Source organism: Plectropomus leopardus, chromosome 11 (assembly GCF_026936395.1).
Source record: "Plectropomus leopardus strain MGB_pleo_1.0 chromosome 11, ASM2693639v1, whole genome shotgun sequence".
Taxonomy (NCBI): domain Eukaryota; kingdom Metazoa; phylum Chordata; class Actinopteri; order Perciformes; family Serranidae; genus Plectropomus; species Plectropomus leopardus.
Genome location: NC_142186.1, coordinates 7,282,111 through 7,309,946, shown reverse-complemented (window position 1 = coordinate 7,309,946; position 27,836 = coordinate 7,282,111). Strand labels below are relative to the sequence as shown.

At 39.9% G+C, this 27,836-nt stretch overlaps 1 protein-coding gene across 42 annotated transcripts in view; it reads left to right on the top strand.

Moving 5' to 3' along the window:
• Window positions 1-27,755, top strand: part of rims2a (regulating synaptic membrane exocytosis 2a) — a 162,285-nt gene extending 134,530 nt beyond the window's left edge. For 32 of the 42 annotated variants that reach the window (XM_088083908.1, XM_088083909.1, XM_088083912.1 and 29 more), the window contains 6 exons: window positions 8,109-8,353; window positions 23,387-23,528; window positions 23,762-23,874; window positions 24,603-24,704; window positions 24,885-25,024; window positions 25,144-27,755. In XM_088083908.1, the coding sequence (XP_087940034.1) occupies window positions 8,109-8,353; window positions 23,387-23,528; window positions 23,762-23,874; window positions 24,603-24,704; window positions 24,885-25,024; window positions 25,144-25,347 (946 nt within the window). In that variant the 3' untranslated portion in view covers window positions 25,348-27,755. Of the gene's footprint in view, window positions 1-8,108; window positions 8,354-19,396; window positions 20,058-23,386; window positions 23,529-23,761; window positions 23,875-24,602; window positions 24,705-24,884; window positions 25,025-25,143 lie in introns of those variants that run through there. The other 10 variants (XM_088083940.1, XM_088083936.1, XM_088083937.1 and 7 more) reach the window with 3 other exon arrangements.
• Window positions 27,756-27,836: the final 81 nt, after the last annotated feature.

Here is a 27,836-nt window from a genome sequence, read left to right as displayed (position 1 = left end):
TATAAAATGTATATTTTAAAAACTAAATGGAAAAATACAATACAGTACAATAAAAGTGAATCAAAATTCCATTTACCTCCATTGTCTTGGGGTGGAGGCAGAAATCTCAGAGATGGATATCTCAAAACTTCTATGAATTAAACCAAACCCACTTGTCTGCATGGCAAGTGGTAGAAAAAGAGAGATTCTATCAAATACACCCTCTGTAGTTGGGTGTAACATAACATCTGTTGGCAGATGAATATATTTCTCTTTGGCACCTTAAAGGCACATGCCAGTGACAATGCTTTGATTTCTCTTGCTGACCCTCTTGTTGCGTCCTATTTCACTATGGTCACCTCTGACCTGTGTGCCATTCTGAAAAGTAAAATTTAGCTCAGAGATTTTAGTTATTTATATTTCACAATGTTGCATGAAAAAATATTTTTGTTTTTTTTCAGTTATAATCATTCACACATACATGACAGGGAGCATGTATGGAAGTCGTCATTTTTAAGTCAATGCATGCATCAGTCTATGGTTTTATCACGCTTAGACTATATTTAACATGACACAGTTTTACTGTGGCCACAAGAGACTTTAATTTCTGAAGAGTGCACGACTAGCAGGCTTCAAAAGTGTGTCAAGAGCAAATTCACGAACACATTTGGAATCCCACAGCAGGATGAGAGCTTAGCTCACACAGCTAATAAGATGTCTTCACCATCAAATCACATTCACAGCAGGATCCAAGTTAGTGCTTCTTGCCCACATTAGTGCTACTCACTATCTGCTTGGACTTGAGAGAAAACACATTAAGATAAAAGCTTTACCCTCTTATGTGCAATTTAAACTGCACCAGTCTGATTAAGAACGTGCATCCCACATGTGTGGAAGGCCAAGTGTACATAGCAGAAATGTGAGCAGATCAGCTGAAAGGCATAGAGGTATATTACCAGCATATTTCATTTTGAGATAGTGATTAATGCTTAAGGAAGATGGAAAAATCCTGAGACAGTGCCGAGTTGTCTATTTAGGCTGCAGTCTGTGTTGCTTCACTGTCTGTCTGTGCTGCTCAGTGCTGGGATGTTGCGTCAGTATCTTCTCTGTCTCTGCATTTCACATACTGTCTGGGTCCTACAGTGTTGCTCTGCACCTGCAACTTGTCAACCAAAACATTCCACCTTCCTCCAGCTTCTCCTTGACATGCCAAGAACATTTCTTTCTCTGTGTTACACCACCATTTGTCATACCGAGACACATTCACTTTCAGTTAAGTCACTGCAAACTAATTAATGTGATTAAAATCTTATCATAGCAAAAATACTACATCTAAATGATACATCTAAATTTATTTACAATATTCTGATTTTGAACATGTCTGTGTCCTTCTTCTTGACTGAAAGTGAGCAGCTCTTATCTGTGTGATCAACCCCAATTCCTTCATGACAGCTACAGTATAAATCGATAATATACACTGCATATTCAATTTTTCTGGGACAACAAATAATGAGTATACACATCAACAACAAAAATCTTTCTATTCTATCATTCAGATTTAGAGAAGATGTTCATGGGAGTGTTGCGATCAGATTTTAGCTTTATAAACTGATGTTACCACATTATATGAAATGGCCCCAAATAAATGAAATGCTCAACAATAATCATATCTTTAATCAAAGGAAGTTACATAGTAATAATAGCTGAAGTTCATTCTTTTACCAAATAATAAAGTCTTTAAACAATGGTGAAACAAGTGGTTGCTAAGCAGCAGTAAATGTTAATATAAGTCACCTTCAGTTATCAGATGTTTGGATATTACAGTAATTTCCACCATCCAATCAGAACTCAGGACACATGTTATAAAGCCTCATCTATTTTTGGGTGCTCTTGCTTTATTATATGTTTGTGTGAGATGTGAATCACATTGTGTCAGAATTTTATAGCATTTACTGTTTACACCGGTCAGGTGGCACAAAGGAACAGGATCTCTGCATGATATAGAATATAATATCCACTCATATTAAATATCATCAGCTCCAAGGTTCTCGGTGATCTTCTGGCTCTGTTGCCCAAATAAATGCTTTAATTAAAAAGGAAAAATAAAAAACTAATTAAGTTAATCCAGTCATTCTGTTAAATGAAACATTGTGTGACATATCGAGGAGATTGAAGCTGAAGTAATAAGTGGGCTTATTTGTGAGTCAATAATAGAAAAACAGTCTGTTGTTGAGTAATTTTCCATGCAAAAATTCCTCACAGTTGCTAGTTCCAGCCTCTCAAATGTGAGTTTTTGCTGTTTTCTTTATATGATAAGATAACAAATTAAAAAAACGGAGACTTCTTGACTGCTGGTCAGAAAATAAAAGCAAATAAAATATGTTACTTTAAACTCTTGGAAATTATGATGACTTTTTGATAGAAATTACAATGAATTGATCAGTCAAGAAAATTATCTGCATATTAATCAATGATGAAAACAAATGGCCTAAAGGATGTTTTAAAGAGTAGTTTCAGCTATCTGTTGGCACTAAAACTAAATACTAGTACTACCCATAAAACAACTCCATCGAAGTAGTTGTAAATACAAGCAAATGAAATTGAAGCCTGCTGTGTTACAAAGTGTAGCGCTGGGTATCCAAGCCTCAAATCTCATTTCCATAAAACAGAATATGCTCTCAAAATAGAGAAGAGAGGTAAATGTTGGTTCCCAACGTCATAAGCTTAGCAGTGTGATGTTCTGTTTGCACTTGGATAAGAAAATTCTATTTTTCATGCACGGTTATGTAAGCTCTGCCACTGACGACACTTGCATCAGCCTGTACAGTCAACTTTAACAGTAAACAGAGGCCCGACCCTTACTATGAGAGCCTCAAGGTTGATACTGAAAATACAAAGATAATCAATACTGTGTCCAGAGATCATTGGAGGAGTGGGACAGTTACTGTGAAGTGGATAAGATGCCTCCTTCCTCGAGTGATAAAAGGTTCATTCACTGCTTATCAATGTACAGTCTGAAACAACAAAGCAGCTCGATCTGGCAGAAACATCGCTACTAACTACATTTACTTATGACTCATCTCCTGTGTATTGAGGTCGCAGTGTAAATATGCATCTGCTACACATTAAACAGGCCTGTTTACACTGGTTTGGTGTACGGACATGATGATGGCCATATGTGTTTTTGGTCCATGAGCTGCACAGAGAGGCAAGTGCACACACGCAGCTCTAAGCTGATGTTGCATCCAGTGGTCTCCAGGATGTAAGGAGCTTTCCATCAGCACTTTTAAATCCCACATCACTTGTGTTCCTCCTTGTCTCTTTCACCCACTATTGTTGCCTCGGTTATGGCTTAGTCATGTGAGCGAGAGTAAAGGCTGGTGTTTTGAAGACCAGGGCTGATCATTACTAAAAAGAAGGAGGGGGTGTTTACTTTAACCTGTTGGTTCAGAGACCCCAGTCAACCACAGCTTGCATAGTGACAAAGAGAGGCCTGTGTCCGACTTACCTCTATGGCTGATGATAACATTTCACTAATTAATCACTTCAGTTTCTGACGAAGAACTTTGGAGTTGTGTTGAAAGCTATGAATGCATGCTAATGCTCTGGCCTGGGGCACAGTTACCATGGTAACATGTTTTTTCTGCCTCACCTGATAAGAAGCAGTGATCCTCTCTGTGAAAGAGAACAAGATAAGTGTCTGAGGACAGTATGAACCCTGCATGACTTTACATTTACATACAGCACTTATAATCCAGCTGTCAAAACAGCATTTCTACTTCTTCCTAATGACCCTTTAAGAGTTTAATTAAAATATATACCTGAGTGTTGCTTGGAAATCATATGTTATGGTTCATAGCAATATTTCCCATATCTAAGCATTGAGCAACTAAGCAAGTACACTGCATTACTTACTAGTAATGCAGTGTACTTGCTAATACAGTAATGCAGGTTTTTTTTTGGCTATTTTCATCAAAGATAGTTTTTTTTAAAGCAAGCAATATACAATTAATGTACTATGTACACTTCCTACTTTTAATGTTCATTTTTGCCTTGTGATGAATACTTAGTGAAAGACATTACCTACCTTTTTACTTAGAGGCTGTACAGTATTGTTATCTTACATTGAAAGACAGCATGGTGTCAACACTATCGTGAGACTTTGGCAAGACATTTCCGAGTTTTGTTTTGCCTTTGGAACATCTTGACCTAGATGGAAATGCACAGTAAGCAATCTGCATGATGAGGAACACTGTGTTCTTTGGGCTGAGGTTGAAAATCAGAAATCCCCAGAGAGTTTTCTAAGCAGGCACACTTACACAGTGAGACCAGCCTGAGTGCCAAGACCTGTTCAGAGGGTAGAGATACAGTAATGACAGGGTGTGTTAGAGGAACAATGTGTACTTGCTGTTTAAAAGTTGACAAATACTTTAGTCCATGGGGATCAAACATACGGCCCACAGGCCAGAACCGGCCTGCCTAAGGGTCCAGTCCAGCCCCCTGGATGACTTTGCACACCTATGATTGACACACTTGTGAAGGCTAAGAGGTGTCAGATTTCAGGAGCAAGTTAAATAGTGAGTAGCCTTCTTTATGTAAGAGAGGCTTTTCCACCCTTACCATAATACAGCTTTCTGAAAAAATGATGAAAATTACTACTGTGGTCACGTTTAAAGACATTTAACATAGTGCCAAAAAAGTAGTTTCAGTAAAGAAGAATCTGATTGCTGGTTTGCTTTTCCTGGTTTTAAAGGCTGCGTTACAGTTAAATGATGTAATTTGCTGAGTTTATCAGACTGCTCTAGCCATTCTGTTGTTTGCCTTTACTCACTCAGTCATTTTATCCACATCACCAATGATTTTTTAAAAAATCAAAAACAGAATTGTTTAAATGTTTGGTGAAAGCACCTTCAATATTGTCACAATATCAACAATGAGATATTTGGATATCTGATTTTCTCCACAGCGCTACCTTGCAGTGAGTCTTGTAATATGCATTTGTCCAGTTGAACCAGTGAAATTTCCTCAGTTTGATTAGCACAATCTGCCCTGACAAAATAATATATTAAGCATTATTATTGGCCTGCTTCCTGGAGACTGCAGTAGATATAAACATGTTGACCAGTACAGACTGTCCAATTAGACTAGAAGAACATTTGGCCCATTAGATGCATTAGAACACACTGCATCTAATTTCTTTATTATGGTTATTTAAAAAAAAAAAAAAAGAATCATGGAACATGAATTTCTTTTTGAAGGGGTCTGAACATCTCTGTGCTCATTTTAACCTCAGCATGGAATAATTTGTAAGGCAACAATGGCCCAGTCCCCCTGACCTTGCAACTATGCTGCTATTTGATGTAATGGAAGAGGCAGCATTATCGCCGCGTGTTGACCAGATGAAATACAGCCTCACTGTGGTGATAGTGAAAGAGCATATTTTAGAATGTCACCTGCACCACGTTGGCCCGTGGTGTTGTCAGTAGCTGAGACGCTTGAAGTCTGCTTCAAAGCTTCTGCGGTGCATTAACTGATCAAAGGCACTAATCCCCCAATAAGCATTCAATATTTATGTATTAAAGTACGGGCTGATCTATAACAGATCCCACTGGCATTACAACTGTCATAAACAAAAGGCTTTCCACTGTAGACAATCTTTTAGAGCACATCTGACTTATTTCACCACCAGCAGGTGACCAAAATAAGACGTACCAAAACGTAGCTTTAAGGACAGGAGTTTTCTTTAGAATTTAGATGTGGCAGTGCATAGTGTTCTTGTCGGTAGCTAAAAGATCAATATGTGCATCAGTTCTCATACACTCATGAAAGATAAAGTGGCAAATATTTATTATCTAACTCCTTGGGCCTGTGAGGCTTCTCCGTCTCTGCCAGCATAAGGCTTAAAAACAAAGACACTAGGCTATGAATGTCCGGTAGCTTTGGACATGCAGAGTGCTGAAGCTCCAACAAGGGTTAACATTTAAATTAAAAGCATCACTCACTTTTAATGTCAGGGTAATGTAATATTGCTGCTTGTACATGAAAATCCTATTACAACGTTAGACTTTATCTTGATTATATACCGATCACTTTCTTAATTCTAATGCAAAGGAGTTAAACACGAATGTCTAATATTGGAAAGAGCAGAAATTGAAGAGGCCTAATTGAAGTAATTGATGGAGTCAATTGTCGAACTGCATTGATTCTTTTCCCATTTTAGTCAGTGTTGCTCCATGAGTTGCCTTTATAAGACAGTTACATCGTGGAGGTCAGACACTTTAATTAATGAACAGTTGCCTGAGGGCTCTACACGTAACTCATCCCATTAAGAATGCAGAGCCTATGATACAGAATGTAATTTGTCTCTTAAAGATAATTTTACTAGCAGAGCTAAAATAAGACCCTAATTTCAACCATGGCCTAAATCCTTTCAAACAGGAAGGGCAGGAGAATAATGCTGCTGACAGGCAACTTTTCTTTTTGTGTGCGCTTCAAGGTAAAAGTACTGAGAGTCTGGTTACGACTCAGGTGCAGATGTTATTTCTACGACTCTACCTCCAGGTGTATAAGAAAGAGAGCAAGAGAGCACTTAATGTTCAAAAGCATGGACTTGTATTTCCTCTTGCTTCTTAAAATGTGTAAAAAAAAAAAAAAAACTACATTAATAACATAAAAACTGCACCTTTGGTGCATTTTATATAAAATATTTACATCAAAATAAATGAAATAATTGGAGACTGAACGCTCTTCTCCAGCAAATGCAATTGATGAATATCTTTTTATTTTTCTGCAAATTTTTAGGACATGTTGTCCATGTTGGCTTAAAAGTTATGGTCAAAAATTAAATGTAACTTGTGAAATTTTTGAACACTTGTAGCACTATGGAGCAATGCTTTTACATCTGGGTCCCAGTTTGGTTTTTAATACAGTCCTGCCAGTGGTTTCACAGTATATATGCCAAGAAGCACAGCACTGTGTCAGATAAGGCAGTGAAGAAGTGGACTGAGAGCAAGAATGATGTAAATAATGCAGCTTAAAAACCTTTCAGAAAATGTTCAACAAGTGTTTTGAGAGGGAGGGGATACATTTAGCACATTAGTTAGATATCAAGGAAACTCTCAGTGTTTTGAGTTACACTGAGTATATAAACAGAAACTTTTTTTTGTCTTACAAGAAACTCCACTGGCTACCTTTTATTCTTGACCTTGTAAACAGCAGCTGGATATACAATCTCACCACAAGGTCTATCAGTGTTTATCCTGGCCCTTTTGATTGTTCAAGTTCAAGACTGAACTTTCAGTCTCAACTTTTTAGCCAACATGAAATCCTGAAAAGGTTTTAAAAAAAAATGTAAATTCAAACTTTAAAGAAAGTGTAATTGTGTGCATTCATCCTAAAATAATGGTTGTGTACATCACTCGCTCACACATCAAAAACTGTTTATGGCAGGTACCGGACCAGTCAAAGATAGCAATAAACAACATGAACAAAGGTCCGCACACTGTAGCTACCTGAAGTGCAATTCTTAAGTACATCTGCAAGTGACGTTTTGAGCTGATGCTCTTTCTCACACTAGAAGTAGTCTGTCAGGAGCTACAGGGTGTGTACCTTTATTCATGTTTTACCCATAGTGCACACCACAGAGCTGGGAAAACTACAAAAGTATATCACTAATAATCAATTTGGAACTGCTAGAAATACCAAGACCTAATAAACAACTCTCACAGGTCAAAATGACAAAAAAACATACACAAACACAAGTTAGAGAACCAAGATTTAGGGAGCTAAATATTAATAGTTGATCTTTCACTGCATGAACAATCTTTTACAATATTCAGTGCATCCACCTTAAACCATGAACTCAAGGTAAAGTTTAGTCAGTCAACCCTATACTGTAAGTCATGAACTCCTGTACCTGAACTCTGTCCTTCTCTCCTTTTCACCCCACACCTTCTCTCCTGTCCCTCTCCTGTCCTCTCTTCTCTCCTCTTCTAACCTCTCCTCCTGTCACCTCTTCCATCATCTCTCCTTTCACATCCTCTCCACTGGCCTCCTCCTCCTCTCCTCTGCCCTGTCCTCCTCTCTTCTCTGTCCTCGCCTGCCCCCCTGTCAATGGTGGTGGCTGACAGTGACTTTGCATCCAAAATGAAAAACAGGCAGATGGGCTCGTCGGGCGGGATGAACATGACCAAGAGCACAAGCATCAGCGGCGACATGTGTAACCTGGAGAAGACGGACGGCAGCCAGTCGGACACGGCGGTTGGCACGGTAGGCACTGACGACAAGAAGAGGCGCTCCAGCATTGGTGCCAAAATGCAGGCCATGGTTGGCATGTCGCGCAAGAGCCGGAGCACCTCTCAGCTCAGCCAAACAGGTAGGGCATCCAAGTGCACAGCCAGCGTGCTCTATTTATGTTCATATGTGCATCTGTCCTGTGGCCTCTTGTTCTGTCTGTGTGGGTTTCTTTGTTGTTTTTTGTCCTGAATGTTGAGTTCTAATACAGCTGCTCTTTCTTCTCTAGTTCTTCCTTTTCCCCACTTTTATCTCAAAGGGCTTTTCTACTCTACATAGTCATTTTCTGGAGGTGAAGACAACAGCATGATTATTCTTATACCCTCTTCTCTCTTTCTTCTAGGTAGCAACTCTCCTGGAAATTCCTCTCTGCCCTCCTACCTCCCTTTTTTCCCCTTTCTTTCTTCATACACGCTGCAGTTGTGTTTTCATGCATAATGCCGATGATTTGCTGTGCGTTGGTAATAGCAGCTTTGCACTTCCTGCCACATTGATGGCTTGCTTGTCGCAGGTCACGTTTTGTCACCTTTGTTATGTTGTGACACTCTCTTGACTGTGATTTTCCAGTGTAAAACACTACCTCAAACTGTGGCAGAATGTAATTGTTTGTATTTGTTTCTATGAGTGCATGTGAGACTGTGTGCACATGCGAGATACAGACAAGAATGGATGTGTTGTTTGGGTGTTTTCAAACCTATTTTCCTTCAGCCAAGTGCAGCAATATGTATTATCCTGCAGTGACAAATAATACGAGGGCTATTACTTTTCTTCACTCTTAATTTTTTTTTCCACTTGTACTTTCTTTTCAAAAACACTCAATAGCCATTTTAGATGATTTTAGAGCTGCATTAGCTGGTGCCAGGCAGTGTGAAAATACAGCCTAGCAGGTGGCGTGTGGTGATGTCTCTGGCGGACAGATGTGTGTCATGAGAAGGTCAGTGGATTGGTCCACTCTGCAGCCGCATGTCTGGTGCATTTCTAAGTATTGAGTGGCTTTTTATCTTTTCTATTCAACTTTAAATTGGTCAATGTTAATTGCCACCCATGAGCACTCTCTGATGACATCTGGCTACATAGTGTGGCAGACAAGTGAGGGATGTAGAAAGGATGTATGGGTGAGGTGAGCATGAGGTGAGATGAGTAAGGGAGTAAGCGAGGCGATGTGCTCACGTGGCACTACACTGGTCCCTGGCTCGTGATTTGACATGCACATGCACTTCTGCCATATCTCTGCTGATTAATCATTTCTAGTTTTTAATCATTTAATTATATGTTAATCAACATTTTTTTGAGGAATGTGAAGATGGTTTATGTAGAGATGGCTGCTGAAAGATAGGAGTTAGATTCTTTTTCGGTTACTGCATTGTGAAGCAGTTCTCCAAGTCTTTTTTTGTTGACTACTAATGATGGTTATATTGCTGAATAAGATGACTCTACCTTTGGGAACAGACAAAATCCAACTGACATTTGTTCCAATTTTTATTTTAAGATACCCATTTGAACAGTTTCACACAATCAGGAGAAAAGAAGTTACACACACATGCACACACCCTTTCCCCATGCAGACACAGCACAAACTGAGCAGTCTGAATCTCCTCGAGCTATTAATATTTCATTCTGTGCTTCTAAGTGCATCAGATGGAGTTTGTGAGAGCGTGCATACATCTGCCTTTCTATATCCTTGAGATCTGTATTTGGTTCTGCACCAGCACAAACACTGCCAAGCTGCCTTTTGCCCTACTTTGTAGTGCGTTATCCTGAGAGGCTCATCGCTTGCGTGAAGGGTGCATTCAAAGGATGGTCGATTTTAAGAAACTGCGGACAGTTTGTGTGCACTGCCAAGTGCTGGTGGGGGATGGGCTTATCAGCCTGGGAGATCAGCAGAGCAGTCCGACTCTGGCTTTGACAAACACAGGTTAGTCAGATGGAATGGATGTGTTCCCAGGTGGCTGGCCTTGAGAAGTGTGTACACTGTTTGCAGCTCTAGACTTGAACCGCTGGTTTTGTCCTTTCAGGCACTTGATTTTTCAGGAAGTACAAATGTATCACTATCTAAATTGTAATTGTAATGAATGCACAATCACAAAGTGCATTATTTTCCTAACTGCACTGAAAGATTACTTTGTGCATAAGTCCAAAATTCCATAACGAGACCTGAGATTGAGTGCAAAGAGGCAGTACAGAGCAAACAACCGACAAGAGAGATTGGACTTTACGAGTCCTCTTACATGTGCATTCAGTGTAGCATCCAACAGGTAACATGAAGATCTAACAGTAAACAGCTTAAAGATATTAGGATATGTTTCTTGGATGCAGATGACTGTGACTTTGATTAATCATTCACAAAAATAGTCACAAACATACCTGTGATAAAGATAATGACCATATGTTCAGTTATTGAATTTGAACTTTTTAAATATTGAATTAGATGTTATTTTTCCTAGGAGGACACCAAATTATTTACAGTGTGGTTGCTGAGCAACAGAAAAGTTTCAGAGTCAGTGCTAAGTTCATTTACATTGGCTTTGATATTGACTTCAATGTCCTTAGAAAAATACATCTTGAAATTGTTAAGCCAATACATGTGCTTGTTTAGGGGCTTTATTGGTGTTAAAACTGGTCATCATGAGCAAGCTGAAACATCAGTTTGATTTATTACACTCAATTGTCCCATCCACCAGTCAGCATTCCTCTGGTCCCCGGTACATTGTGTTTAAAGCTCGATAGAGAGCCGCTTTATTCCCAGTACAGCTCAACCAAACTGCTGCTACACAGCCTGACTCAGCTAAAACCACACAGTAACAATCAAATCTTGCAGGCTTATAGAAAATCCATTTCCATGCATTAATCTCTGCATTTCTTGGTGCGTTTTCTTTTGATTGGCATCTGAAAAATAGGCCTGTCTTCTCTGCCTATTAATTCCGCTGCATTTACTATCTGTGCTACATATTCTCAGTGGGGAGGCTGTCATAAAAAAGGATGCTGATGGAGATGTTGTCAGCATTTTACAGTATTGACCTGCTGTTCACATTTTCAGTTCAGTTTTATTGTGAATCATTATTGGTTGCAGTGTATTCTTATGTTGTTGCTTAAAGATGCCTAGTGGTTTTTATTTTTTAACAACCAACTTTCACCATTTAATGCTATAATACTTTTTTATTTGTATAATATATTTAATATATAAAATCATTATTACAATTCTTATAAGCACATTAAAGGCATATTCTACCCCAAATTTGCACAATCTATTTTTGAAAACACAGGACCATTCATCCTCACTTTTTGTGCACAGTTTTATGACTGTATGCTCAAGGACCTCTTGTGGTTGTGGAAATTAGCAATTGTTGAAAAACGTATTTTATTGACTATTTTATGCCTTCACTGACTGCTAACTCCGCACTCCTTTTAACCAGCTGGTTGGTGCCACAAGTGAGCACCAAAATTACATAGTAAAAGGCATTTCCAGAAATCTGCTAAAAACAACTCCCACCTAGTCTGTTGCAGTTGACATTTTTGCCTCCATCGTGGCTCAGAAAAACTGCCATCTATAGAAAAGTTTGGTCTCATTTTGAACCCGAGCTCCTTCAGATTATCTCCATAATCCATATGTTATGATCTACTAAAGTTATGCATATTGTGAGACAAATAAATCCCAGTTTTTGTTATCATCACAGACATTTTTAGTGGGAGAGTTGGGAGGCACAACTGATTAAGATGGAACACTTTTTGGTTTGGGAAGGGAGAGAGGGGAATGGAGGTGTTTTATTAGATATTTAGTCTGAGCTTTGTCTCCATATCGCCTGTAACCTTAAAAATAACCTGCGTGTTGTCTCCCATTCATTCCCCTACTGTCATGCGTACTCGCTGGGCACACAGTCTGCCCTGCACTCCCTGTTCTACATCCACAAGTCCCCGGACACACCTGGGGGCGATCTGCACTCCACTGAGATCACTTTTCTTCTTAGAAATGTACATCACCCCAGGCTTGTGGTGTGTGTGGGTGATCCTCTCTCTTTTTGTATTACAGATCACAGGATGGAAAGCAATAGGAGGGCTTTTTCTCTTTTTCATTATTGCAGAATTATTATGGTATTTTTCTACCCTCTATATGACACAGCTAGTTGCATTCAACATGATAATCTATTTCAGTAGTTTTACCCCATAATGGCGTCTGTCTCGGAGTCTTGATGTGGTCCCAGAATAATTATTGACAGCACACTTTATATCTCAGCACCAGCCTCTATCTCCAAAGGCTTAGGAGGTGAATAGGGCAGGAAAAATAAGAAACTAATTAATAGGCAAAAACAGGCAAAGCTGACCGCAGTGATATAAATAAGATAGAGGATGGAGTCACTGGGGAAGATTCTGAGTATGTGGGATAAAACAATGTTAGAACCATCTAGTTTCCTGTTCCCTTGTGTGCAGTCTTTAGTATTAGCATGTGTCTTCTTATGCCCTACTTTACTCGACTGTATCTGACCCTGAAAAGAGCTCACTTTTTTTGGACTGGCTGCTAATGTATCTGTTAAAGAATGAAATGATAACATTTGAAGGTGTCGCATGTTGCCATAACACTGATTCTAAAAGTAACTTGTGAGCAACATGTTAGGTAAAGGACCTACTTATTGTTCAAGAAAGGGTTTGATAACATTCAATTTAGCATTGACGCACTACCTGACAGCTAAAATCACTCTGCTAGGAAACAGTTGTTCATGGTTACATGTATATTTTGAAGTGATTTAATACCTTTAATAAGTGAGTCAAAATATATTATCCCAGGTTCACTGTGTTCATTGATAGATGTTTAGCTTTACTGTCTGCAAATGAGGGCATATGTATGCCACTTAGTGAAACTGACTGCCCAGAATAGCCAAATGTATACATAAGAGAGAGCTATGCATAGGCTGCCCCCTCCTTTCTCCCTCCTCTCTCACCTACACTGACGTAGACTTGGACCTCCAAGACAGACTGTTTTGTATGTGTTAAAATAGCTGAACTTTGAGCTTTTAGCTGAGGTAATTTATCTTCTGAGTTGTGTTAGGTGCCTATATCAGCAGCTCCTCCGCTATCTGAGGCCTCTAATTAATCTCCTAGGGGGCCAGAGCAGACATGCTGCTCTCGGGATGATGCATGAAAGGAACACAGCAGCACAGGTACAGCCGAGGCTGAGGGACAACAGTGCCACACCACTTACCGCTTACTCCCCATCCCTCCTACTGCCTCCCTTATTCTCTCATTCTCTTCTAACTGACATTTGTATCTCACCCAGATGTTACATCCCATCTCTGTCTTTTCCCTCAATTTCTCATGTCAGCTTGTCTTCTCCATTTATATCAGTTCTTCAGTAACTCATCCTTTCCTGCTCCTCCAGTTTTCTCTCTTCATCTCTATTAAATACAATTCTATAGAGGACTCACGGCTGTTAATCAGCCTGAGCTCTTAGATGAGCCATCTCTGCACTGACCTAAATATGTGTGGGTACACTGTAGGAGCAGAGCTTTTGTACCTTCTATTAATGGAGTCGCTGCCATATACAAAGAATACATCACAGCTGTAAGCGGTAACCTACATGTACTAAATCCTTGTGAAAGTAGTTTCTACTGGTCAACAGTGGTCCTGTAGTGTTGTGTTAAAACTGCACTGTGCAGACGTCAGTGCTCTTTGTATCCATCAATTATATTGGGAACTGTCACACTGAGGATAGGCATTTGGCATTTTCTTGTTATAGTCTTAGCCATCTCCCAACTCTATTCAAGTGTGTTCTGGTGCATTCTTTGTACAACTTTAAGACTAACAAAAAAACAACACAGTATTATTGATACTCAAATTGGCACTGCTGGCATGCTTAAGTCTAATCATAATGTAGGTCCATTACACTTAAAACCCACTGTAAGATGTTACTGGATTTGCCAGTTTTCTCATTTACTATGTCATGTAAATGCAATTTGGCCTTGGATTGCAGGGCTAGTGTTACTGTTTCTACGGTTACTGTACATTCTGTCTCAGATGCTGTGCACCTGCAGCAAAACCTAAACACATTAGGTCAGCATGAAACACAAGACAGTTTTGTCTGTGTTTTGTAATCATGAAGATGGAGTTGCATCTTAAGCCCTACAGCTAACTGAAGCTGAAGTAAAGTAGTCAAGTCTGAGTTTGCTTTTTATGGCCCTGATATGTCTGCAATATTTCACTGTCAGGCTTCATAGTGGCAGAGCTGACAGGTGCTAAAGACAAGAGTACGCTTACTATTTTTTAAAAAAATGCAATATATTTCCCCTGACACATTTAAAAAAATATTGTTCTCTGTAAGTACTTCACTGTGCAGAGAAATTAAGTACTTTTTCATGGTATAAGAATCAAAGGTTAATCTCAGACTCAGTCTGTGTCTGAAATGGTGCTATCCAAAGTGTCTTGTTAGAATCACTGATGATTTAATGTTTATTCACGAACTGTGATGTGAATCAGAGGAGGTGGACTAAATAAACTGTTTCCACAGTGAGAGCAGCACATGGTGTCTCTCTTAGCAGACAGCATGCTTTGTATTGTCCAAGAAATTAACCAATGTTCTTGTTTTGAAGCCGTTATTTATGTGGTAATTATGCAGGAGCATAATTTAGCTTTGATCCAACAAAAATATTAGACCCATTGATTTTAACCCTGGGTATACATGTACAGTAACCTAACAAGCTAGCCCATGTGCATGAAGGTACGAATCTCTGGTCTTTACTGATGTCGCTACAAACTTGTTGCCAAATGACAAAAAACAATATTGTTCTGGCTTGTTCTCACTTAAAGAAACAAAGGCAGTTTCTATGCAGAGTTGGCACCCCGGGTCAATATTAATTTAACATAGAAATGGCTCTGACAAATATTGTGATACTGCTGCCATTGAAATGATTGAAGGAAGTGTATTATTTTAATCTTGAATAGCTAAGACGCACAGCTTTGTCTTTACAATGTCTGTATTTTAGCACTGTGGTAAAAGCCATGATCATGATATTCTATTCAGTGCATAAAGTCAGAATTCTGAGTAAATTTTAGCAGTCTGCTTGAAGGATTAAACATTTTAAGCCAACAGTCAAGTGCTAAAAAGATACATTTTGGGATGAATTATCACTATAAAAAAATGATGTATCTATCTGCATGAGCTCAGCTTAAAAGCTGTTGATTCATCTTTTAAACGCTGCCGTGCTCCACCAGCTGCTCTGTGTTTTCTGTCTGCAGTGTGGCTCCTGCTCCACAGCCATATGTCTCGTTTTGCCTGAGTCTGAGCCATGGACACAGTTGTATAGTCCTGTCCCACATTTCAGTAGAATACACTCATGCCTCCCATCTGAACTGGACTAAAAATGAACTTCCACCCTGCATTTTTAACTGCTGCTAAAAATATGACTTCCTCGTCTGATTGTTTTGACTCTAAATGCTGACAGCACCACGCTGGAGCTGTCAGTTGATCAGGAAGCTTGATGAGACATGCGGTCAGAAAAATACTGTGGTGGTGTAGGTTGGTGTAGTCATGGAGCGTGAGCATGATGTTTCTGCTCCTCATAAAAAGTGGTGAAAAACACACTTATTTCCTCTTTCAGTATGAGAAGTAATCATGCCAGAGCAACATGTTTGTGTTGCAATTTTCACACATAACGGAAGTTTTTACATTTACCGTTAGAAAAAAAAAATCAGCTGGGGTGATGTCAGTAGTTTCTATCAGGGTGTTTCATATGAACATATAAGGCTTGGCAGTATTTAGATCCCCTTTCTCTCTCTCGTTAGCTCTCCATCTGTTGTACTCTGAGTGTTTGCACCACTGAGAGGAGGGAGGCAGCCAGGGGACACACTGTTCCAACTGCTATACCTCCTGTATTTCACATTTCAAATATGCCTCTCTTACCTCACACCTTCGCCTAAAGGTGTGAACCTTTTTGGTGAAGGTGTGAAGTGAAGGGCAAGACACTGTATGTGTGCATGTTTTGATGGAAAGTCTTTCACTATATATGAAACGTGAGCCAATACATTGTCAAAAGTGAATTTCATTTCTCAACTTATAATTGCAGTAACAGGTCATACAACATTTAAAGCTGTATGAATGAACATTTTTATATTACACCAAATCAAAAGGTGTCTCTGAGAGAAGATGTCGTTTGTAGTGACAGAGTAATAGCGTACACCTTTGCAGCTTTATGGAGCAACTTGAAGCTCTTTCCTTTTGTGTTTCACAGTTTTTCAAGTCTCGCTGCTCTTCTTCACCTCCGTGTCCTACATTTTCCAGCAAAATAGACTGATAACCAGACTATATGCTATTTTAATTTTACCAAACATTACACAGAAAAAATAAGCAACTACCTAACAAACAGTTTAACATCTAGCAAACAAAAGATCTGGATATTAAATATTATACAGTTCTTTGGAGTAGATGGAAACCACAAAATAGCTTAAAAAAAAGGAAATCCTGGACTTACAATCTTAAGGTGGACACAAACATAACCCCAATTATTACTAATTTTGCTCCATTTCTGCTAGGTGTTTAAATAGACTACTGTTTGCTAACATGTTAGTCACAACAACTTTATCAGGTGTCAGGAGTGCACATCTCAAATGAAGTGGCCCAAAGTCGATGAATGCAGCTTTAAAGTGCTGTAAAGTGAGACTGAAAGCTCAAAGGTGATATCATACCTTATTTTGTAATTAAAGTAATTTCCCTTTATAATGCTCATCAGATTTTAGCCAGACACAAGAGGGGAAACTACACTTCCAGACTGCAGGACTGGCCTGCATCAAGGTAGGCAGCAGGGAATGTAAACTGAGAAAAGAGAGAGCGTGCTTCCCTCCATTTGCGCATGCACTTGTGCGTGACCTGGTGTGTCTGCATTTAAGTGTCCAAGATGTGTGTTTGCTTGCATCTGTGCATGTGAGTGCCAGGGTGAGAGCCCTCCATTAAGGGGTGTTTACAGTGTGTAGGGACAGAGTCACCCTCTGACGCTTGGCCCGGCCGGGGATCATCAATCAGAAAGACTTCCGAGGGCTTCTGCCTGTGATCCCTGCCGCCTGCCAGACGGACCTTACATACAACTTCTGGGATATTACACTCTTTTGTTGTTGTAGTAGAATTGGGAGGGTTCTTCAGATTCCTGGGCTCTGAGGTGCTTGTGGTTTCTAGCCGTGTGGCCACTGTCATGTAGGTTTTGTCATAGTTTGGACTGAGACTAGATATAATAAGACAGAAATAAGACAGTACCCCCATGGCCTAAAATGGAAGGCTAGATTCTTACTTTTTTCAGGCAAAGTCTTGAAATTGTTTGAAATGTTGAAACTGGGCTTTTCATTTGTTAAGACTGTTAGGTATCTGTCACTGAAAGATTTCATGTTGTTTTCATGTGATGTACAAACTATTATCAGAATCCACGTGCAGTACTGAACAGACTGACTAAAATTAATCTTGTTTATTTTTCTTTAGGTGTCAGGTTTCAGATGTCATGTTTATGACAGTGAAATATGTTGTGATGCCGGTTTGCCGCTCTCTGCCACCGTGCAATGGGTGGATGGATATGAATAAACTGCACCACTGGTGCGAAAATTGAAACAAACAGCACGTGCCAAATGTGTTTTCAGAGTGAATGCCTCGTGAATCTACTGTCACCACGTATGCAGTCGTGTTAACCTTGACTTAGATCGTGAAGAGATGAACATTTTCTGGGGTGTTTTTTGTCTTTTGTTTTTTTCTCTCGCCAAGACAGTCTTATTAACTGCTTTTCCTCCAAAGCGATTCATTGAAAAAACACACAAAAGGTCAGGTCCTTTCTTTTGTTGTTTACTTCATTAAGTCCTATAATAATAACCAGTAGTTGTTGAAATATTTCAGTCTTGTGAACCTGCTGTCAGAGCAACAGAAAGACTTCCCTAAAGCCACAGTGCTAGTATTGCTAAAAACTTACAACATACATGTAATTGTCTTTAAGATAAGAGCTTTACCTCTAAGTGAGTCATGTTTTCATGCAATAAAATCTGCATAATCAGTAGGTGAATGTAACTATCTGAGTTAGCCGGGGCCAAAATGATACTCTTCCATAAAAAAAGACTGTAAGAGGTCCCATTGGAAATTACCCAATTATTTTGCAACTGTATTGTACGTGTTTGTCTGTTTTCCCCCTAGCTGCTAATGTGAATAGTTGTTTTTAGCTGTGCTGACCTAGATGAAACCTGCAAATGGACGTCGTGCATTAAGAGGCTTCTTGGTGGAAGTAGGTTGCAGTGTCTCTTAGGGTAAAACTTTTGCCACGGCTATAACACCACAGGGAGCTTGCTATATTTATGAGGATGCAGAGGAGACCATAATTGTCCTGTCCTGTGCCTATTCTGCCAGACGCATGTTCAGAACAAAAGCACCACAGTTGGTGCTCTGGATAAGTGTCAGAGCAGCACAGTTTTCCTTCAATTTTTACCATGCTGCGGTAGTTACAGTGAGCAGAGAGGCTGAAGTTTAGTTTGAGGCCATGCATTTGCTTTATGTGTTAATTACACATCATGCCAGTGTCAGATTCATCAGTTTATCAGGGACCACCTGTGAAGAAATCGTTTCTCTCAGCACCACTGTTGTCTTTCTGCTGTGGACTGTTTAAAGTAGGCTGACCTTGAGGGTCCACAAATGTTAGAAATAGGCTGAAAAAGGCTTTGTGTTTGGAAAAGTTTGACTCAAATTCAAACAAAGAGCTTGTCAGATTGTTTGAAAGTGTGGTTTAGGATTAATCAAAGGACAATTATTTTCTCGTAACACAACATAGCTTGTGTCACCAAGGCTGTGGAGAGAAAATGGATGAAGTCTTCAGGTTGAGCATGTGAATACAATCATCCACTTCACTCTCTCAGCCACTGTGTAAACAGTCAGCAAAGAGCAATACCTCCCAACACACACTGCACAGCTGTGTTATGGTGGTTAAGAATGACAGAAAAATAAAGTAGCAGAGTTTGGCACGTGAGCTTTGAGTGTTCGCCATGTGGCTGAAGCCCGCTCATAGAGGAGCAGGGCTGTTGGCAGACTTAATGACAGCTTGTTTTCGCAGCCTCTGTGGATAAGAAGGGGAGAGGGAGGGATGGTGGGACAGGGGATGGAGAGAAAAGGGAAAATAACAGTGATGACAAAAGAAACACAGGAAGCACAGGGATGAGAAGTAGAAAGTAAATGACAAAGGAAGAGGTTTAAAAAAATAATGGCGAGAAATGAAGTAGGGAGGGGGGGCTCAGTATCTCTGGGTAGAGCTTGTTCACCCGTAGAGCCAGCCGAGGTGTGCCTGAGCAGCCCGGCTCTCTGATTGGTGGCGCGCGATGCAGCTCTCTCCCCTCCCCCCCTGAAGAAAGAGGTGCAGTAGGAACGTCAGACCCAGACAGCGCAAGACTCAGCTACTGAGCAACATTTCTCTGAAGCTCTCCCTGAGATGTATTCTGCAGAGCATTTAGGGACAGCCTAGATGGTAGCATAGACCTGATCTCCTACAGAATATAGTCTCCTACTACTAGGTTTAGGAATTTATCAAACAGATTAGATTTGCATTGATTTTTAAGCATTTATTTGTAAGGTCAGCAAGAGAAGACAAAGCCGACGTCTAGTGCATTCCATTCACTGCATTGAGAAGGACGACCGCCGGTCACCATGGGCAGGCAGGGGCACGATACCTCTGCTGCGGCTCCCGGGATGCGTATCCAGCGCTCCCAGAGCAAGATGAGCCTGTCTGCATCATTTGAAGCACTGGCTGTCTATTTCCCCTGCATGAACTCCTTCGATGAGGAGGACGGAGGTAAGATGACATCTGGGGAAATGGCCCAGAAGCAGCTGCTGGCCAGGAGGCAGCTGAGCCGTTTAAAGTGAGGGATGGCAGAGAGGGAGGAGATGGAATTAGGATTAGCGGGAAGATGCAGAGGTATTGATCGAAGGGAGAACTGGGGCGGGCTGAGAGATGTAATTAGTTTAATTAGGATGACAGAGTAGTTCAGTGAGGATAATAATGTTTGAGCCGTGTTGACTCTGTGCAGCATTATGAATTGAACGTTAACATCTATGCCTGCATCTGAAGAGAAGTCAGTGTATCATCCAGGCTATCAGTTTGTTGTGAAATACACATACAGCCTCTGTTGATGCTTCTGCAGGCGGTGGTGTTAGCATGGATGCTAGAAACCAGTCTACTCATGTTAGTCAATGTGTCATTTCCTCCTGATGATTTTAAATCTGGCTCTGCGAATAAAAACAAAGTATGAGGTAGCTGGACTGAATCATTGTTTAGTATCTTGTAGGCGGTAGTGTGTATTTAACTTAAGAATACAACATGCTCTATGACGGTTGATGGAAATTTCCTTAACAGTTTTAAGTGATGACACCTACTGTATCTGTTTATATTCATGACTCCCATGATGCTCTTGTCATTTCCTATTCCATTGGCAGAGGGATTTGCTTACAGAGAAAAAGGGTAGATCATGGATTTGCAGTGCACAAGATTTACTCTTTATGTCTTTACTTATCTACATACTTTTTGCCTGATCCCTTCGGCTTATTTTAGCTGCAGCTTCACACACACTTGTAGTCACACTCCCACTGTTGGCCAGCGAGCAGCTCCGCATGTCATTGTCTTTTCCTGTCTGGCAGGGCCCAGATTTGAGGGCAGTGACCTTTTGGTGACGAGCCAGCTTGTCTGACTTTTAGGCCATTGTTGCTTCATGTTGCCAGATACTTTACAAAAGTGCTTGGCCACCGTATCCCCCGAGCAGCGTTGATAATGCTTCTGTCTTTGACACATTTACCTCATCTGCCATCGTGTTATAGGCAGTTGTGTGTGCATTTTTGGCTATAATGTAGATACATATGTGCGATATGTATGTAAAAGAATAGGAATAGCGTCTAAACCATGGTGCATTATTGGATCAGTCTGTTATGATTAGCAGTGCAAGTTTCAGCAGTTGTTGGGCAAAGCAACTCATGTAAAGATTTTTTTTATAAGATGGTGCTTTCATTAACTCTTTGAAACCTGAGCAAATTGGTTTGATTTCTTAAAAAAAAAAAAAAAAAAAAAAAACGTGGGTAGAAGGAAACCTCAACTTAACAACACATGGCCCAAAAATTATCTAAAAATGAGAAAAAAAGTTACAGGAAAATTCCCTGAAAATAAGCCAAAAAAGGTTATGTTTGGGTTAGGTTAAAATAAACAAAACAGTCAAGAAAATGAACTAAAAAGTGCTGAAAATAAAAATATCTATTTATTTATTGATTCTATATATCCATTATACTGTTTTCTGTAACAATGTTTAAATTTAAAAACAGTATAATTATAAGAATAGTTTTCTGGACAGTTTTCCCCTTGGAAAATGTTCTAATAATCAAATAATAAAAATAATTAAAACTAATTTTTAGGTAATTTTCTTGTCATCTTTTACAAATTCCTTGCATTTTGTGAGGCATTTCTTGCCAGGTTGGTCAATGACTTTTTCCCCATGTTTTCAAAATAGGTCAAACCAATTTTGCTCAGGGTTCAGAAGTGTCAAATACCTTGTGAAAGGCGTCTGAAACCAGCGCTAGAAATCTGTTGTTGATCCAGGTTTCAAAGGGTTAATATTGTAGGAAGCACAGTAAGGGTATATCTGTGATTTTAATCAGCAGTATAAATGGTACTGTAAGCATCTTGCAATTTGTGCAGCAGGAAACAGATTCCCATTGCTTGATGTGTTTTGAATGTTCATTGATATCCGACTGTCCACTGATTGGCAGAGGTCTGTGAGCCGCGGCTCGCTACAGACGTCAGAGAAGTCCTCTGCAGCTTCGTCTCCTATTGTAGAGCGTGAAGAGCAGGAAGAGGAGGCGGCTGAATAACTGAGATTTCAAGGCTGAAAGCCTTCATGCCTGTTTGTGCCTGTCTGTATGAGATAGGCTCAGGATCATCTCTCTGCTTCTCAGCCTCTCCTCTGACGCGACAAGGAAGGAGAGAGGAGGGAGACTGAAGACAGCGAGCCCGTCTTGATGCTGGATTAGGAATGCTGTAGTCTAGATGTGATTCATTTTTACCTTCATGGGAAATGATTAAGAGAAAATTGCGTAAGGTCTATGGAAAGCACATTGTTTGTAAAGACTTTGCACCTGGTGGTTGCAAACAGAAAAGTGAACGCAACTCTGTGTTATTAGTTTCGCCTGGCTTTGCTGTGATTATGTGACCTCTGGGAAATAACATGATGCCCTCATTTTTTTCATTTGCAGATGTGAAAAGAGAGATGGCATGAGTGAAATAGGTGCAGTAACAGTCCGTAAATGCTTGAATGATCAGATTTCGATCATAGTTATGCTCAATTTTGTGTTTTGATGTAGAGATTATTGATATATTTCAGGTGCTAACATTCCAGTTTAACAGAACTAGCATCAGTGATAAATAATGATGAATGGTAATGCCTTTCTGTAAGCACACAGTGAAGGACAACTGACGAACTCTTTTCTTAATGAGATATAACAGGAAACATGATGGTAAATCTGTGTGTTTGTTTGTGTGCAGGTTGCCATGTTAATAGTCATACTAATGTGTAGGTACAGTATGTGTGCGACTTCCAAGGTTGCAGCCACGTGGCCCCACACGCAGTCAGGGAGGTTGGGTGGAGATGAGCAGCAGCAGGGCTAATGGTTGGAGTCAGCTGTCTTCTTGAATCAGTTAGGATGGAGGCCAGACGCTGGATGTTTATGGGTGGAGCACGGACTCACTACGGCTCCCACAAGACCGCCGTAGGCTGTCAGTAGCACAGCGCAGAGGAGTGCTGCACACGTTGCTCTGTTCAACAGACACTCAAAGAGCCGTAATTCTGTGGAGCTCGTTGAATGAGTGCCCTTGTTTGATTGCCACTGTGAAATTGCCATGATCTTTCCCAGAAAAACTATACTCACGTCACGCATTAGAGATTGATTTCCATTCGCAGAGTAGTCTTTGTTTTCCCTCTCGAATGATTTCTCAGATGAAAGCACAGGAATGTCAGTGATATTTCATGTGAGTGAAACTCGCCGTATGACTCGCAAAATGAACCAAAGTCATGGATTGACGGCCTCTATCACTCTTTCTCTCCCTCCCTCTCTCTTTCTTTGCGTGTGTCATTCTGCGCGCAGAAGCGGGAGGTAAGAAGTTACGCAGCACGATCCAGAGGAGTACAGAGACAGGCCTGGCGGTGGAGATGAGGAGCAGGATGACTCGGCAGGCCAGCCGGGAGTCCACAGATGGCAGCATGAACAGCTACAGCTCCGAGGGAAAGTAAGGAGACTCATATTCTGAGGACAGTCAAAAAGCTACTGCGTACATATTTTAGTAGCAGCAGTTGGTACTCACACAGCGAACAATTGATTTGATCACTCACGTCTTCACTCTGCATAATCTCCATGACATTTAAGAGACTACAGCCGTTTTCTTAACTACAGCTTTGTCATATATGACCAAAACTGGACCTTTCATCTCCATGGTAACCGGTGTGCCTTTCTCTGTTTCAGTCTCATCTTCCCTGGTGTGAGGCTCTCCTCAGATGCTCAGTTCAGTGACTTCCTGGATGGTCTCGGCCCCGCCCAGCTGGTTGGACGGCAGACGTTGGCTACTCCACCTATGGGTGAGAACAAGAATCCTGTCAATCAGTACATTAAAGCCTCCTTTCCACCAAGCACTCCAGTTCAGTTTGTTAAACATTAGAACAATTATGTTTGCATTTCCATTGTCAAAGTGTTGGATGGTACCAATAGAACCGCTCCATTACATCGTGTTCTTTCCATCACCCCTCTGAGAAAGACCCACAAAGGTCAAGAGAGAGGTCACTCTTCAACAAGAACTCAAAGTATAAACTCACTTTTTTTTAAATATCCCATCAACTGCAACTGAGACCGTAAATACTACAGCCTATTTTGTTCTGAAAATGTCAGTGTTCTGAAAATGTCATTGTTTCATGGATGAGATGTAGATGTCCATCTGCATCCACAGTTAAGAGGAAGCAGTGATGCAGATTTTATCATCCGAGTACAACCCTGCTTTCATTAAGAGCACCGACTAAGATAACAGATCTAAGTGCAGGTTGCATACAGGTTTTAATCTAAAGGTACTATACCCAAAGTGTTTGATGGAAACATGGTTTACATGGTAGCACGGTCATCCTTGGATTCACTTTTTGCACTTACACAAAATGTAAATTAAGCAAAGTTAACAATCTTGAAAGTGATTCATGATTTCAGTCCATATATAATGTAAAACAGATTTGTTTTAACAACATTTGTTTACTTATACCTTATTTACTGACAAAGCACTAGTGTGCTGAAAGTTGTCTATCTGTTATTTTTTATCATTTAGGCGACATCCAGATCGGTATGGTGGAGAAGAAAGGGGCACTGGAGGTGGAGGTCATTAGAGCCCGCGGCCTTGTGGGAAAACCAGGTTCCAAGGCACTGCCAGGTAATTTAAGCTCTCACACTGTCCTCATCACAGGCAATTCCACACTTATCTCATAATTCAGGGTAAACACTGATATATAATGAGTGAAAGGATGAAAAAGGAAGTTTGTTCAGGGCTGTGTGGAAAAGTATAGGCATTAGTGCACAGTGTAACATTTTCTTGGCTCTCCTCTGCTCTCAGCACCATATGTAAAGGTCTACCTTTTGGAAAACGGAGTCTGCATAGCCAAAAAGAAAACAAAAGTAGCAAGAAAAACCTTGGATCCTCTTTACCAGCAGCAACTGCCGTTTGAGGAGAGTCCAGGAGGGAAGGTTTTACAGGTAAGAAAGGTCTCAAAGTGGACACTCTAAATCAGTCTGACTAAAACATGTTCATTTCTCGCAGTGTAAACCTGCATCATCCCTTGGATTCATTTCTTTTCCTGTGTTCTTCTCTGCAGGTCATCGTTTGGGGCGACTATGGACGTATGGACCATAAATCATTCATGGGAGCAGTTCAGATACTGTTAGACGAGCTGGACCTGTCCAACATGGTGATTGGCTGGTTTAAGCTCTTTCCTCCTTCCTCACTGGTGGACCCTACTCTGGCCCCACTGACAAGAAGAGCTTCCCAATCCTCACTGGACAGTTTCTCTCGATCATAGCAGCGTGTGGAGTGATAGCGTTGTTGTAGCAGCCAGTGTTGCGATTACAGGTCACGCCCCCCGGTTACACTGCATGCTTGATGTTGTGTCTTCTGAGCCTGTTTCTAGGGGTGCAAAAACGTGATCCTGTGTTTTGAGCAAAAACGTCGCACACATTGTGCACGTGGTGAAGCGTGTTGCAAGCACCTGGCGGCCGGGATTGCCGGGTGTTGTTGTTGTTGTTTGGAGGAAGCTGGAATGAACTCCTTAGCACGAGGAATCCGTCAGTTCCAGGTTTTCATCCAATTCGAAGCCATGGGGGTCAGTACTGGGAACCGCTAAACGAGTTCTACAGGAGCCCTTTTCGAATGAAAAATAAATGTTTTTGCTTACTTTTTTTTGTTTATTTGTTTTTTGTTTTTTTTTTTCTTTTTATGTCAGTGTACTTTTATCTGAGGGGGTGACAGTGTTTCTAACCAGATGCTTGGTCACGCCACGCCAACAGACCTAGCTGTGTAGATGGAGTTTTGGAGACCATCGCTTTGGGTGAGGTGTGTCCCAGCTTGTATCCACACTCCCCCAAACCCCAAAAGAAATATCCCGCATACTCTAGGTTTATGTACTGAATCAAAACGTGCTGGTAAATCACCAGGAAGACTTAAAGTTAATCAGAGGAAATATTGAAGTGGCTACCATCAACACTCCAGAGTAAACAGTAACGATCCAAACCCCATGAAAAAGATGTACAATCTACCATCATTCTTTCTCTGTTGATATATTGTATGAAAATTAAATGAGAAAAAAAATATTTTTTTTCCTTTTTAGTTCATTTGCATGGACACAAATTTAGCTGAATTAAAAGAAAAAAAGAAAATTATTTTCTTGAGGCTGCAACTTGCAAAAAAGATGAAGAAAAAAATAAATAAAACAGATCAGCCATTTTCAACAATTTATATTATTTTTAAAGATAAATTTCACTAGTGCATGGTTTTCAAGGGGAGTGAATGCAACATCGTGATTAAAAAAAAAAACATTGTTTATCATTCTTTAGACCATTCATGAGTCTGTGTTTTGCAGACATGCAGATAAGGGAAACTTAAAGGAAACTTTTGGAGCTATTTAACAGAAAATGTTTATGTGACAAAAAGTGAAAATGAAAATAAATGTAAATGATCTATTTCATTGTAAAAGGCTCATGCCTTATAAAGATAAAAATTATGTGCAAATTGTACATGTTTCTCTTTTTCTTCCTTGTCCCAGGGTACTTCTCATTGTACTATTCATTGCTACCATTGTTCAGTCCCCTGATATTGTCCAGATTTTAGGACTGTTGGTTCTTTTACAGTTCTGTATTGTTTCAGTATGTATTTTATTTTGGATTTGATTTGTTTAACAAGCATGTTGAAAAGGATTTTCTGCAACATGGCTTGGGCACACCTTACAGTAACTCAGCATGTTTTGATAAAGATGATATTTGGAATTTTTGCAGTTTCTTGTACAGTGCATGTCAACTTCATTACTTTTCTCCCTCACCTTAAATTGAACTCTACAGCAAATTAGTTCTTGGTCTTCTGCGGCCAATTATTGAAGTTTTAACAAAAACATTCCACCCCCAAGGTCATATTTTCTTTCAGGTTTTTGAGAAAAAAAGTGACAAGGAAAATATTTTATATTTAATGGAGGTTGACGAAACAGTTGTGATTGCAAGTGTATTTTATTTCAGTATTGTTGACGAACATGCAAAAATAATCTGTATTGGTACAGCAAGAGGTCTATACCTAATCAAGAGGCAGCAAACATGCAAAAGATGTGTGTTGCTTGGGTTAATTTTACAGGCACTGTATGTGAAGATGAGCTAATCACAAGTTCAAATAACAAGGGATATTGCCACAGAAAATGTTTTTTTCTTGTTTTAATGAAAATGAAATTAATTTACTATATTTTTGTTAGTTTTATTTAAAAGCCAAGACCAGTTTATTTTTTATTTTCTATTTTTAGTAATTATAAATACTTCTCATGTCTGGGAAGTATATAAATCTTATAGTTGCAGTATGTCTGAATGAAATTGAACTGAGGCATTATTCCTTTTCCATATGATGATAATGCGTTTTAATGTCCAAGAAAACCTTGTCGCTGTAACAAGCTACAGTATATATTTTCATTTTAATTTTCATTGTACATACCTTTAGATGTCAGAATTTGAATAAACAAGCTACCATGAATAGATTGATAGACTCTTTTGGAACAGGAAAAATGCCTCACATGATGACAAAGACATATGTTATTTATCCTTTTGAATGCCTTTTAATTTTCTCTTTTTGGTGCAATGTGTTAATGCCAAGGCTATGTCTTGGTTAAGTATGGTTGAGTACAGAGATTTATGTAAGTTATTTTTCAAATTAAAAATAAAAAATTGATATTACACTGATGCCAAGTGTTGGGTGATAAGATTAACACATACATCCACAACAACATGCTTTTTACAATAACTGCAGAGGTAGTAGGCTATG